General features: G+C 50.7%; 1 protein-coding gene across 1 annotated transcript; it reads right to left on the bottom strand.

The window, feature by feature from the left end:
* Window positions 1-9,204: 9,204 nt before the first annotated feature.
* LOC100276355 (uncharacterized) lies at window positions 9,205-13,057 on the bottom strand. The gene is made up of 3 exons (XM_008646543.3): window positions 12,737-13,057; window positions 12,513-12,629; window positions 9,205-9,617 (listed from the first exon to the last, which is right to left on the bottom strand). The coding sequence occupies exons 1-3, from the start codon at window positions 12,896-12,898 to the stop codon at window positions 9,504-9,506; spliced, it is 393 nt and encodes a 130-aa protein (XP_008644765.1). The 5' UTR covers window positions 12,899-13,057; the 3' UTR covers window positions 9,205-9,503.
* Between the last annotated feature and the right edge of the window lie 1,211 nt (window positions 13,058-14,268).

Genomic DNA, 14,268 nt, shown 5'->3' with positions numbered 1-14,268 from the left:
AGCTACGAGTCACCGCGGGCGTCGAGGCGCCGGACCCCTAGCTCGATGGCGATTCGCAACCCGTTGACCAGAGCCTCATACTCAGCCACATTGTTGGACGCCGGGAAGTGGAGGCGTAGCACATAGCGTAGGTGTTTCCCGAGGGGCGAGATGAAGAGTAGGCCTGCGCCGGCTCCTGTCTTCATCAATGACCCATCGAAAAACATGGTCCAGAGCTCCGGTTGGATCGGAGCCGTCGGTAGCTGGGTGTCGACCCATTCGGCCACGAAGTCCGCCAAGACCTGGGACTTGATGGCCTTCCGAGGGGCGAACGAGATCGTCTCGCCCATGATTTCCACCGCCCACTTTGCGATCCTACCCGAGGCCTCTCGGCACTGGATGATCTCCCCCAGGGGGAAGGATGACACCACAGTTACCGGATGAGACTCAAAGTAGTGTCGCAACTTCCGCTGGGTCAGGATCACTGCATATAGCAGCTTCTGAACTTGTGGGTAGCGGATCTTGGTTTCGGACAGTACCTCGCTGACAAAGTAAACCGGCCTCTGAACGGGCAATGCATGCCCCTCTTCTTGCCTCTCGACCACAATCGCGGCGCTAACCACCTGAGTGGTTGCGGCGACGTAGACCAAGAGGGCTTCTCCGGCAGCTGGAGGCACCAAGATAGGCGCCTTTGTGAGGAGCGCCTTCAAGTTCCCGAGAGCTTCCTCGGCCTCGGGGGTCCAAGTGAAGCACTCGGCCTTCCTTAAGAGGCGGTACAGAGGTAGACCTCTTTCGCCGAGACGTGAGATGAAACGGCTCAGAGCCGCGAGACATCCCATGACCCTCTGTACGCCCTTTAAGTCCTTGATGGGCCCCATGCTGGTGATGGTTGCGATCTTCTCCGGGTTGGCTTCGATGCCCCGCTCGGAGACGATGAACCCCAAGAGCATGCCTCGAGGCACCCCGAAGACACACTTCTCGGGATTGAGCTTGACGCCTTTCGCCTTGAGGCATCGGAATGTCACTTCAAGGTCGGAAAGGAGGTCGGAAGCTTTCCTCGTCTTGACTACGATGTCATCGACGTAGGCCTCGACCGTGCGACCGATGTGTTCGCCGAACACATGGTTCATGCACCGCTGGTACGTCGCGCCCGCATTCCTCAAGCCGAACGGCATGGTGACATAGCAGTACATGCCGAAGGGTGTGATGAAAGAAGTCGCGAGCTGGTCGGACTCTTTCATCCTGATTTGATGATACCCTGAGTATGCATCGAGGAAAGACAGGGCTTCGCACCCAGCAGTGGAATCCACGATTTGATCGATGCGAGGCAGAGGGTAGGGAACCTTCGGACATGCTTTGTTGAGACCAGTGTAGTCTACACACATCCGCCATTTCCCCCTTTCTTTCTCACAAGCACAGGGTTGGCAAGCCATTCGGGATGGAATACCTCTTTGATGAACCCTGCCGCCATTAGCTTGTGGATCTCCTCGCCTATCGCTCTGCGCTTCTCCTCGTCGAATCGGCGCAGAGGCTGTTTGACGGGTCGGGCTCCGGCCCGAATATCCAGCGAGTGCTCGGCGACATCCCTCGGTATGCCGGGCATGTCCGAGGGACTCCACGCGAAGACGTCGGCGTTCGCGCGGAGGAAGTTGACGAGCACTGCTTCCTATTTGGGCATGTCCGGATCTGCTTGGAGGCGTCGCTGCTGGGGTCGAGGGGGACGGCCTTAACCGTCTCCACTGGCTCGAAGTTGCCGGCATGACGTTTCACGTCTGGCGCCTCCTCAGAGAGGCTTTCCAATTCGGAGATGAGGGCCTCGGACTCGGCGAGGGCCTCGGCGTACTCCACGCACTCCACGTCGCATTCGAACGCGTGCTTGTACGTGGGGCCGACGGTGATGACCCTGTTGGGGCCCGGCATCTTGAGCTTCAGGTAGGTGTAGTTGGGGACGGCCATGAACTTCGCGTAGCATGGCCTTCCCGGTACCGCGTGGTAGGTTCCTCGGAACCCGACCACCTCGAACGTCAGAGTCTCCCTTCGGAAGTTGGAGGGCGTTCCGAAGTAGACGGGAAGGTCGAGTCGTCCGAGGGGCTGGACGCGCTTCCCGGGAATGATCCCGTGGAAGGGCGCAGCGCCTGCTCGGACGGAGGACAGATCGACGCGCAGGAGCCCGAGGGTCTCGGCGTAGATGATGTTGAGGCTGCTGCCTCCGTCCATAAGGACCTTGGTGAGCCTGACGTCGCCGATGACGGGGTCGACGACGAGCAGGTATTTCCCCGGGCTCGGCACGTGGTCGGGGTGGTCAGCTTGGTCGAAGGTGATGGGCTTGTCGGACCAGTCTAGGTAGACCGGCGCCGCCACCTTCACCGAGCAGACCTCCCGGCGCTCTTGCTTGCGGTGCCGAGCCGAGGCATTCGCCGCTTGTCCACCGTAGATCATAAAGCAGTCGCGGACCTCGGGGAACTCTCTTGCTTGGTGATCTTCCTTCTTGTCATCGTCGCGGGCCCTGCCACCCTCCGCGGGTGGCCCGGCCCTGTGGAAGTGGCGCCGAAGCATGACGCACTCCTCAAGGGTGTGCTTGACGGGCCCCTGATGATAGGGGCACGACTCCTTGAGCATCTTGTCGAAGAGGTTGGCACCTCCGGGGGGTTTCCGAGGGTTCTTGTACTCAGCGGCGGCGACAAGGTCCGCGTCGGCGGCGTCGCGTTTCGCTTGCGACTTCTTCTTGCCTTTCTTCTTGGCGCCGCGCTGAGTCGATGCCTCGGGAGCATCTTCCGGTGGGCGGCCCTGGGGCTGCTTGTCCTTTCGGAAGATAGCCTCGACTGCCTCCTGGCCGGAGGCGAACTTGGTGGCGATGTCCATCAGCTCGCTCGCCCTGGTGGGGGTCTTGCGACCCAACTTGCTCACCAGGTCGCGGCAGGTGGTGCCGGCGAGGAACGCGCCAATGACATCCGAGTCGGTGATGTTGGGCAGGTCGGTGCGCTGCTTCGAGAATCACCGGATGTAGTCCCGGAGAGACTCTCCCGGCTGCTGCCGGCAGCTTCGGAGGTCCCAGGAATTCCCGGGGCGCACATATGTGCCTTGGAAATTGCCGGCGAAGGCTTGGACTACGTCGTCCGAGTTGGAGATCTGCCCCGGAGGCAGGTGCTCCAGCCAGGCGCGAGCGGTGTCAGAGAGGAACAGGGGGAGGTTGCGGATGATGAGGTTGTCGTCGTCCGTTCCACCCAGTTGGCAGGCCAGGCGGTAGTCCGCGAGCCACAGTTCCGGTCTCGTCTCCCCCGAGTACTTTGTGATAGTAGTCGGGGGTCGGAACCGGGTCGGGAACGGTGCCCGTCGGATGGCCCGGCTGAAGGCCTGCGGACCGGGCGGTTCGGGCGAGGGACTCCGATCCTCCCCGCTGTCGTAGCATCCCCCACGCCTGGGGTGGTAGCCTCGGCGCACCCTCTCATCGAGGTGGGCCCGACAGTCGCGGTGATGGTGCTCGTTGCCGAGGCGACCCGGGGCCGCAGGCGCGGTGTTGCGCGTGCGCCCGGTGTAGACCGAGGCTTCCCGCATGAATCGGGAAGTCGCGACATGAGGTTCCGAGGGGTATCCCTGCCTTCGGGAGGCAGAGCTCTCGGCTCGTCGGACCGCGGCGCCTTCCAGGAGATTCTTGAGCTCCCCCTGGATTCGCCGGCCCTCGGTGGTTGACGGCTCCGGCATCGCGCGGAGAAGCATCGCTGCGGCAGCCAGGTTCTGGCCGACGCCACTAGATGCGGGTGGCGGCCTGACCCTGGCGTCGTCGGCGACGCGGTGCTGGAAACCCTAGGGCAGATGACGTATTTCTCCGGCCGGGGGTTGGCCCGCCCATGCCTGCCCGACGTCCCGATGGATCGGCTCAAGCGCCCCTGCTCCCTCGTCGAACCTGGCCTGCGCCCCGCGGATTTGCTCGAGCTGTGGGTCATGGCCCCCCGCCTGAACGGGGACCACAGCTAGCTCCAGTGGGATGTCGACGCGGGGCACTGGCCTAGGGAGATCACCGTCCTCCGGCATGCCGAGATGATTGCCTTCGGAGGGACCCCCTAGATCGACGTGGAAACATTTGCGGCTTGGGCCGCAGTCCTCGTCGCCGAGGCTGCGGCTACCATCGAAACAGTCGGAGAGGCAGTAGTCACAGGCGGTCATGAAGTCCCGCATGGCACTGGGGTTGCCAAGTCCAGAGAAATCCCAACAGATGCTGGACCCGTCGTCTTCCTCGGACCCAGAGGGCCCATAGGTCGAGACGTCCGTCAGCCGGTCCCAAGGCGACCGCATGCGAAACCCCAGAGGGTTTGGACTCGCCTCTACGAGAGCGTCCGCCAAAGCGAGGTCGCTAGGTGGGTTGAGGCTGAATCCAAATGACGTAGGACGGGAATCGGTCGGTACCTTTTGGTCGACGAGCGGCGATGAAGTCACGTCGGGGACTGACTGCACCGTCGTCTCAGGTGCGAGGGTGACGTCCAGCAAGCTCTCCGCGAGCGCGCTGGCGTCGTCCGCTTGCACGGGATGGGCGTGTCGCGGGGAGACGGCGCTCGTCTTCGACTCAGGCGCGAAGTCGATACCCGGTGCGCCCCTCGTTGGGGTGCCGGTGCTGTCGGCTCGCTCAACAGCCAACGAGGCGCTGCCTCCTGCTTGGCCTTGGTCGCCCTGCCTTCCCCTCCGTCGGCGGGGGAAAGGGCAGGATGAGCTCGAAGGTCGTTCTTCCACCACGCGGGGAAGACATCGTCGATTCCGCCGCCGGCGGGCGGGTTGTCGGCCGCCATTGTCGTTGTCGCGCGACGGTGGAAGGAGTATCATGTCGTAGCCGCCGTCGAGGGACATGAACTCAAGACTCCCGAAACGGAGCACCGTCCCGGGTTGGAGAGGTTGTTGGAGACAGCCCATCTGGAGCTTGACGGGAAGCTGTTCGTCAACACGCAGCAGGCCCCTACCTGGCGCGCCAACTGTTGGCGTTTCGAGACCGGGGGGTCCCTGGGCCGACGAGTGAGTGTCGCCGCGTGCCCCAACCCAGATGGGTCGAGCGCGAGGGCGAGCGCGAAGGGGGGGAGAGCGAGGCGGCCGGAGACCGACGTGAGAGAGGTGGGAATCCCGCGGCCTTTGTGTTCGTCCCGCGCCCAGGTCGGGTGCGCTTGCAGTAGGGGGTTACAAGCGTCCACGCGGGAGAGGGAGCGAGCGGCCCCAAGCGAGCGCCTGTCTCGTCCTCGTCCCCGCGCGGCCAACCCTCTCAAAGAGGGCCCTGGTCCTTCCTTTTATAGGCGTAAGGAGAGGATCCAGGTGTACAATGGGGGGTGTAGCAGAGTGCTACGTGTCTAGCGGGGGAGAGCTAGCGCCCTAATTACATGCCGTCGTGGCAGCCGGAGAGATTTTGGCACCCAACTGGTGTGATGTCGTGGCCGTCGGAGGAGCGATGGAGCCTAGCGGAGGGACAGCTGTCGGAGCGGTTGGGTCCTTGCTGACGTCCTCTTGCTTCCGTAAGGGGGCTGAGAGCCGCCGTCGTCACAGAGCATGCGGGGCGCCATCATTGCCTATCTGGCGGAGCTAGCCAGATGGGACGCCAGTCTGGTTCCCTACGGCCCGAGTCAGCTCGGGGTAGGGTGATGATGGCGCCTCCTGTTGACGTGGCTGGCCTGCGCCCTAGGTTGGGCGATGCGGAGGCTCCTCCGAAGCCGAGGTTGAGTCTGTCTTCCGTGGCCGAGGCCGAGTCCGAGCCCCTGGGTCGGGCGAGGCGGAGGTCGTCGGCTGAGGCCAGGGCAGAGTCCGAGCCCTGGGGTCGGGCGAAGCGGAGTTCGTCGTCTTCTGGGACTTAGCCCGAGTCCGAGCCCTGGGTCGGGCGGAGCGGAGTTCGCCGTCTTCCGGGACTTAGCCCGAGTCCGAGCCCTAGGTCGGGCGGAGCGGAGTTCGCCGTCTTCCGGGACTTAGCCCGAGTCCGAGCCCTGGGTCGGGCGGAGCGGAGTTCGCCGTCTTCCGGGACTTAGCCCGAGTCCGAGCCCTGGGTCGGGCGGAGCGGAGTTCGCCGTCTTCCGGGGCTGAGCCCGAGTCCGAGCCCTGGGTCGGGCGAAGCGGAGCTTCCTATGGTGCCTCCGGCGAGGCCTGACTGCCTGTCAGCCTCACTCTGTCAAATGGCACCGCAGTCGGAGTGGCGCAGGCGGCGCTGTCCTTCTGTCAGGCCGGTCAGTGGAGCGGCGAAGTGACGGCGGTCACTTCGGCTCTGCCGGGGGGCGTGCGTTAGGATAAAGGTGTCAGGCCACCTTTGCATTAAATGCTCCTGCGACTTGGTTGGTCGGTGCGGCGATTTAGTCAGGGTTGCTTCTTAGCGAAGGCAGGGCCTCGGGCGAGCCGGAAGTATGTTCGCCGTTGGAGGGGGGCCTCGGGCGAGACGGAAATCCTCCGGGGTCGGCTGCCCTTGTCCGAGGCTAGGCTCGGGCGAGGCGTGATCGAGTCGCTCGAATGGACTGATCCCTGACTTAGTCGCACCCATCAGGCCTTTGCAGCTTTATGCTGATGGGGGTTACCAGCTGAGAATTAGGAGTCTTGAGGGTACCCCTAATTATGGTCCCCGACACTATCGTTAGACAAAATGCATCGAACCATACACTAATATAGCCGCATGGGCCATAATGGTAACATGCAAATGGCTAGATACACATGGCATGCTCTCGAGTCATTGGACCCTGGTGATATGGCTTGATGACCTAAAGGTCTGTACCATAATGGTACAATGACTATTTGCCTCTTGAGACCTTATAAATAGAGCTTTTCTAAATGTAAGGTGAGTATTGTAACTTTATATACAACCAACCAAGCTCAAGAAAACATGTTCTATTATAAGAAGTGCCACCTCGAGCGACTAACGATGTGAGGCTATTGAAGACATCCACAGGTAATCCTAAGGTGCCTTTTCCTTCTGGAGTTGTTTTGGATAGCAAATTTATTACATGTGGCTACTCCCCTACTTAGCAAACCATGACAGTCATTATCTCTTGACCTAGCCACTTAAGGGCTTGGATGGGAGCCATGGGATGAAAGGGATTAGAGGAGCAAAAATCCCCTTGTTATTCCCCTCCAATCCACTCTATTCCACTTACTCCTAAACATGCCCTTAGACTATTCTCAATAGGCATTTTTAACACTCTTTCCAACACTGCCACTTCATCAAGAGTGCCATGAAACTAAGAATGAAACAATGTCTATCAATACAAAATTTTACTTCACTATTTCATAGACAAACATATCAATTAAATGCTACAACTAAATGGCCAATAAGAATCAGTAAAATATGTGAAGTTGAAACAAATCACTCTCAATGGAGGTTTCATTCCAAGACCTTGGAAATGGGTTGGCATGGTTCATCCCATGAAACTAGTTTCATCTTAAATGTTATGCCATATCATTTAAAATGATGATGTGTCATACTATTAAATGTGCATGAAACCATCATGAAACTACCATTGTGAATAGCCTTAGAAGTTGAGAAGGATTTGCGTAGGAGGTTTCTCACAATAGCATCACAAGGACAACCTACCGGTAGAATGTCATGAATAATAGGGGCGTGTTTGGATCGCGACCACATAAGCAACTGAGCGCTCGAAATCGGTGGCCTAGGATGTTGGCTCGGCCAGACAGCTCCGGTGAGGACCGAACCAAACAGACTCTAGAGAAGTGACGATGGCTGACAAGTGACAACAGTGCCTGAGTGGGCCCTAATGGTATGTGAGTGTTGTCTTGTCTAATTGGAGACATGCGTCCCTACCACAATAGCAACTTCGCCTTATGCTCATCGACCGCTCGGTGCTGCCTCCTGCGTAGTGCTGGGAACTGGGCCGGGCCGGGCCAGCCCGGCCCAAGTCTATAGTGCTTCGTGCCAAACGGGTTCGGGCCAGCCAAGCCCAAAAGATTTTTGGGCCGTGCCGTGCCAGCCCGAAGTGTAAAAACAGTGGTCCGGCCCGGCCCTAAACCACGTCGTGTCTTCTTTGGGCCGTGCCGGCCCAAGCCCGGCCCATATATTTGACCACATAAAATCAAAATATTACAACCATATAAAGTTCATAGCTTACTAAATTAAAGATATTAAACAATTCTAGTATCATTTGACCACGTAAACTCCAAATATAACAACAATATAAGGTCGATATCTTACTAAATTAAAGAAATTAAACAAATTGGGCTTAACTGGGCTGTGCCGACCCAAGCCCGGCCCATCTATGCGTGCCGTGTCGGGGTCCCGACGGGCCGGAAATTGAGGCCCGGCCCAAGCCCGCCTTCGGGCCGTGCTAGCCCGGCCCAAGCCCGCATTCGGGCCGTGCTAGCCCGGCCCATATTATTTCGTGTCGGGCCGTGCTTTAGGCTCCTATTTTCAGGCCGTGCTCGTGCTGGCCCGAAAAGTCCGACCCATATTCCCAGCACTAGTCCGGCCTCCCTAGAAACCGTGGTGGCGTGGCCCCACAGGCTCATGACAAATTGAAGGCAAATTGACCGGTGGAGATATATCTTCCTTTCTATATTTATCATTAAACGCTACCCCTTCAAGATTCCCTTCCGAGCCAGTTGGATCCATATTTATCATTAAACGCTACCTCTTCAAGATTCCCTTCTAAGCCAGTTCAAATGGAATAGCTCCGTTCCCAGGAGCAGCTCCATCCAGAGAATTTTGGAGAGCCAAATAGTTAAACATTTGAGCATAATTTTTTCATTTTTAGAACCACCCCGTTCTATATAGAATCGATCCAAACAACAACAAATTAGAAATAGAGCAGCTCCGAATCAATCCAACAAATTAGAAATAGAACGGCTCCGTTCCTTCGTATTCCAGAACCAAACGCTACCTATGTTTCCAAACTAACCCCTAATGACAAATATCTCACTTCAGCATGGGTCAGCAGATTAATAACTTATTCAACTTACAACGGTATTACACTGGAGGCTGGAGCAGTGAGAAAAACTGAATTGGCGATTGAGATTATAAATTCAGGTATAATCAACGACAATCTGAAACCTAAGTCAGAGATGGAAGACAATTCTGGTTTTTCAAAAAGTCAAACAAGTTAAAATCTAACTAAAATTATATAAAAATGTGCTAACATTTACGATACAAAACAAATGTTATTAAATTAGTTATGAAATATATTTTCATACAAAATTCAATCAAAGATATAAATGTTAATACTATAACCTCCATCAGTTAAACTGGTTTGATCTGCACGCAACCTATACTTGCAATCTTTTTGGACGAAGGCTTTATTTTCAATAGATATATGCAAAATAGTTAGACGAATCCTGCCTTTCACAGGGGCCAGAACATTGACCTCGAAGTAACATGCACCAGTTAAGGGAAACATGCAGTAGAATCAGCTCAGTTCGAGATAAATCGGTCACTGGGAGCATCTTTTCTTTTAAAACAAAACATGCTCAATCCGGATACAGAGAAATATGAGCACATCAGTGGCTTCAAAAAAGAGTCTTCCTCCACCCGTGCCTCCTCAGTTGCCATGTTCGACATGGTGCTTGGATCACCATCCACGAGAGCTAAGGTACACAACAAGTTTCCCAAGAGTCTCGTCCACCGCCTTGTTCCATACATGAGCCAGTTCAGTTGAACTTCTACGACCGGCAATTTCACCAGGCTGTGCAACAGGAAAGATTATGACACTGACGACAGATTCATCATAAGAAAGAAAGCTGGCACATGCAATTTGGAAAGATGAGTACAATTTTGGAACATAACAGCTACGATTTGTTGCCTAGACTGATGGGATTATGAAAGAGAACAATACTACTTACTGTCCTTATGTAGTTATATGTCCCCATACAAAAACATATCACATCCATGCTAATAGGCTTACCACTATCCAGCTTGAGATTCTGATACCGTTCCTAGCTATGACTTCCACTTGAAAGACAATTTAAATACACATGTTCTAGGACCACATGAAATCAATTTTCCTACAGAACATGCTTACTGCCACAGGAGTAATATTTACAGATTATTTGCTCACCTACTTTGCTACCAAGTTTTATGTTGATATGCAGGAAAACTGATGGGATAAAAGTTGTACACAAAGGTTGAAAAAAAAAAGCTGTAACATTTCTTCAAAAGAGGTATCATATAAGTTTGAATTTGAATAACTTGCCATGCTTCCTCATTAGAAAAAAAATTAGATAACCCTTTAATAAATGGGATGTGTCTAAACCTGATAAGAGAAAATGCATAAGTCATAGCAGTGTTCAAGCAGTAGTTTTTGGATTCCCATGACTTTGTTGAGGTGTTGTTCTTTGTATCTTGTGATGTCACTGGTTTGGGAACATACAGATATTAATCTCACAAGATCCAAGATTTCTGAAGCAGAATTTGATATTTTCTAATTTGGAGGTTTCTTGTAATATTAAATTTTTAGTGCCATTATTACCAGTTACTCCCTCGGGTCCAGTTTATAAGGTGTACACCCATATCATGATTCAAACTTCACAATCTTTAACTAACAGTTTTTAACTATTATTATATAAACTTGATATGGTTAGATTTGTAATCCAATGTACTATCTAATCATTACAAGTTTATGATAATAAAAATATATAATATAAAATAAATGAATGACCAGAGTGTAATTTGAAGAAAAAAAAACCATGTTAGACTTTGCCTTATAAACTGGATCAGAAAGAGCACCAGACTAAATTCTAGTCCCTAAACATCAATCTAGGAAGCACTTAATTCAGGAAAAAATACAGCCAAACTAAGGAGGGAACAAGCTGTCCACATTTTAGTAATCCTTTCTTCCCAAGTCCATGAACTTAGCTTATGTTAACCTACCTCAATTGATTTTTGTAAGGCCTATTTTGATTTCACAAAACTTATAGTATATCGTCAATTCTACAAACAACAGCCGAGTTGGTTAGGTGGTCTGAGTAACACTGCTCAGGTCCTGGGTTCGACTTCCCGTGAAAAGGAATTTTCAGGTTGTGGTTAAAAAAAATCTCCTCGTCTCAGGTCCTGGGATCGACTTCCCGTGAAATGAAATTTTCAGGTTGTGGTTAAAAAAATCTCCTCATCTCAGGTCCTGGGTTTGACTTCCCGTGAAATGAAATTTTCAGGTTGTGGTTAAAAAAATCTCCTCGTCTGTCCGCCAAAGCATAGGTATAAAGCCCAGCCTAGGTTACTAGACCTAATAGTTAGATGCTAAAATTAGTTGAAGGCACCCAAACAATCTAGCTACTAATTCAGCTATTAGCTACTTTTAGCAAATTAGCTAATAGTTAGCTAGCTAATTCCATTAGCAATGTTTTAGTCAACTACCTATTAGCTCTAGTGCATTCAAATCAGGGCCGTCCCTGTGGGGGGTGCAAGGGTGCGGCCGCACCGGGCCCCCAAAAATAGAGGGCCCCCTAGCCACCGTACGGTAGCATTTTTTCCTATTAAACCTATCTATTATAGACACAAATACGTAAAGAGTGATGCGTTATTGAGTTATCGACTAGTCTTGCTCATATTCTTAAACTGTCTCAATTACTTATCGAATACTCCATCCGTTTCAAAATAGTATTTGTTTTAGTTCTTGATTTTTATGTTTATATTGATGATGATGAATCCACTAAAGAAGCAAAACAAATTCTATTTTGATATAGGGAGACTGGGAGAGTATTATAAACTATACATATGATGGTTGCTTTGGCAGAGAGAAGCTTTTTAAAATTAAAATATTTTTGTAAACTATTTTTTATCAACAATAACTCAAGAGATGTTAAATGGCTTGGTGATTTTATATATCGAAAAAAAGTTGTTGGATGAGATTGATCTCAATGATATAAGAGATGACTTTGTATCACAGAATGTTAAAATATGTTTTTAATAATAATATCAGATAACAAATGTTTTTTTGCTATATTTTACCTTTGTTATCTTGTAAACTTCAAAATAGTGCATAATAATTTTTATATGTCAAATATTTGATTATATATATATATATATATATATATATATATATATATATATATATATATATATATATATATGTGGATGGGCCTCAATATCGGATTTCGCACTGGGCCCCTGAAAAGTCAGGAACGGCCCTGATTCAAATATAATGTCATAGGGGCGGTCTTACCCCCACAGGTCGAGTTTTTTAAAGTACTATGTGAAACAAAAAAAAAACTAGTGATGTAACTTTTTACACTAAAAAAGTAAAAATGCATATAGTTTGATTAATTGATGGTCAAAACTTGGGAAGTTCAAAATTTCCGATCAAAATACTGTACAAAATGAAAAGAGGGAGTTTTTTTTTAATTATCTGTTGGTTTTGAATGTCAGCCTTCGTGAAGGACTGTTTTTGTTGCACTAACATCGAGAATTCTTCAAGTTAACAATCTGTAACTTGACTGTTCCTACGGAACCTGCTGTATAGTTTATCTATTGTCAAGCTAGTGAGCCTAACTGTTCCTACGGAAAATTAAGCCATGAATCGCCACACTTCAGAAAGCAGACAGCTGCTGGGCTAAAGGTTCGGAGGAAGCAACCAGATGCTTACCTGGTAGAAGTAGGACGACCCATCGGCTTCAGCGATTGAGCGGTAGATGGCGCGGCGCTGGTGGAGGACGAAACCTCCCATAGAGACGGAGCCCAGGGCGAACCCGAGGAGGCGCTCCTGCGCGCAGATCCGGAGACCAAGCCACGAGAAAACGAACCGAATCAGACACAACAATCATGACCCCGTCGACTTCTCGAGTGGTTAGAGGGCCTAAGGTGCGTTACCTGCGCGAGGATGCTGATCATGGCGGTGGTGGTGGTGGCCGCCGGCGGGACGCGAGATTGGGGCGGTTGGCTTTCTTTCCCTTGACCCTTGTCCTCCTCGTCTACAGTTTCGGTGACGTGGTTGGTACTCCGTAGGCTCCGAGAATGACGCTCATGGGCCATTGTGTGGGTTTGTGGGCTAGGCTGAAGTGGAATTGAGATCTCCTAGTGCTTATTTTGGAGCAAAGGGATTAAAGCGGATTGAATGAGCTAAAATCTTCTTACCATTTAAAAATGAATATCAAGGAGATCTTAGCCCATCTAATTCCTTCTATCTCCTTGTTCTCAAACATAACTATAGAGGTGGTCCAGCTTCTCATATGCTTAAATGCATACAATGGCCTTGATATAATTATCTTTATGTACTCCACATTTAAATGTTAAAAAGCTAAAATTATGTATAAATGAGATTTAAATTATGGTTGTTGGTTCTAATACCATATTCACACTCATCTAGCCAATATAACGTATATGTCTTTTTGTTTTATACTCTATATTTATAAATGGGAACTGTAGCAACACACGGCATTTTGCTAGTTACTCAGAATGTCTTTATAATGAATGCAATATATCCTCTTTGTTCCAAATTAAAACTGAGGGAGTATCTCATTTCACGTACAAATAAAATATAACCTGGTTTCCTTAATAAAAAAACAAAAGGTTCTTATGCGTTACTTCTCTCTCAAAATGGAAAGGAAAAAATACAGTTTGAGCAATTGCAATAAGTCGTCATTTGGTTTGAGCTATTGTCATATGTCGCCATTTTCTATAAGGGCCATGTTACTCTGTTTTTTAACATATTGGTGCAAATCAAGGCTTGCTTGTAGGATTGTCAAGAATCAAAAGTGAATTGTCAAATTTATGGTTTGTCCTAAAAATCATTATTAATTGACAATTAATCGCTATCGATAGACATATGATATGATTAATACGTAATCAGCTAAGTAATCGGTCAACCCGATTAATCAGTCGGGACCCGATTAGTCGACCATTGACCCGATTTATCGGCCATTGACCCGGCCCAATCAAACAAAAAGGCCCACTAGAAGTCTGTCTCAATGGTCTAGTGAAAGGATCACGATGCCCAAGAGGAGGGGGTGAATTGGGCTTTTCTAAAAATCAACACTAATTAAAGACTAAGCAAGAGCTAAGCAAGAGCCCAACTTCACCCCAACAACTAGCACTAAGAATATAATACTAGAAATGCAACAATGCTAAGACAATACTTCAAATACTTGCTAAACAAATACACAATGTAAAGTGCTTGAATTAAGTGCGGAATGTAAAGCAAGGTTTAGAAGACTCCTCTAATTTTTCCCGAGGTATCGAAGAGTCGGCACTCTCCACTAGTCCTCGTTGGAGCACCCGCGCAAGGGTATCGCTCCCCCTTGGTCCTTGCAAGAACCAAGTGCTCACTACGAGATGATCCTTTGCCACTCCGGCGCGGTGGATCCCTCGAGACCACTTACAAACTTGAGTCGGGTCACCAACAA

Source organism: Zea mays, chromosome 5 (genome assembly GCF_902167145.1).
Source record: "Zea mays cultivar B73 chromosome 5, Zm-B73-REFERENCE-NAM-5.0, whole genome shotgun sequence".
Taxonomy (NCBI): domain Eukaryota; kingdom Viridiplantae; phylum Streptophyta; class Magnoliopsida; order Poales; family Poaceae; genus Zea; species Zea mays.
This window is presented reverse-complemented; position numbering and strand designations above follow the sequence as displayed.

Excerpts from the sequence above, each read along its gene's own strand:
- LOC100276355 (XM_008646543.3), bottom strand. The coding sequence starts at position 12,898 with ATGGCCCATGAGCGTCATTCTCGGAGCCTACGGAGTACCAACCACGTC. Across the intron at positions 12,630-12,736 it reads TGATCAGCATCCTCGCGCAG|GAGCGCCTCCTCGGGTTCGC; the intron begins GTAACGCACCTT and ends ATCTGCGCGCAG. Across the intron at positions 9,618-12,512 it reads GGTCGTCCTACTTCTACCAG|CCTGGTGAAATTGCCGGTCG; the intron begins GTAAGCATCTGG and ends CCTGTTGCACAG.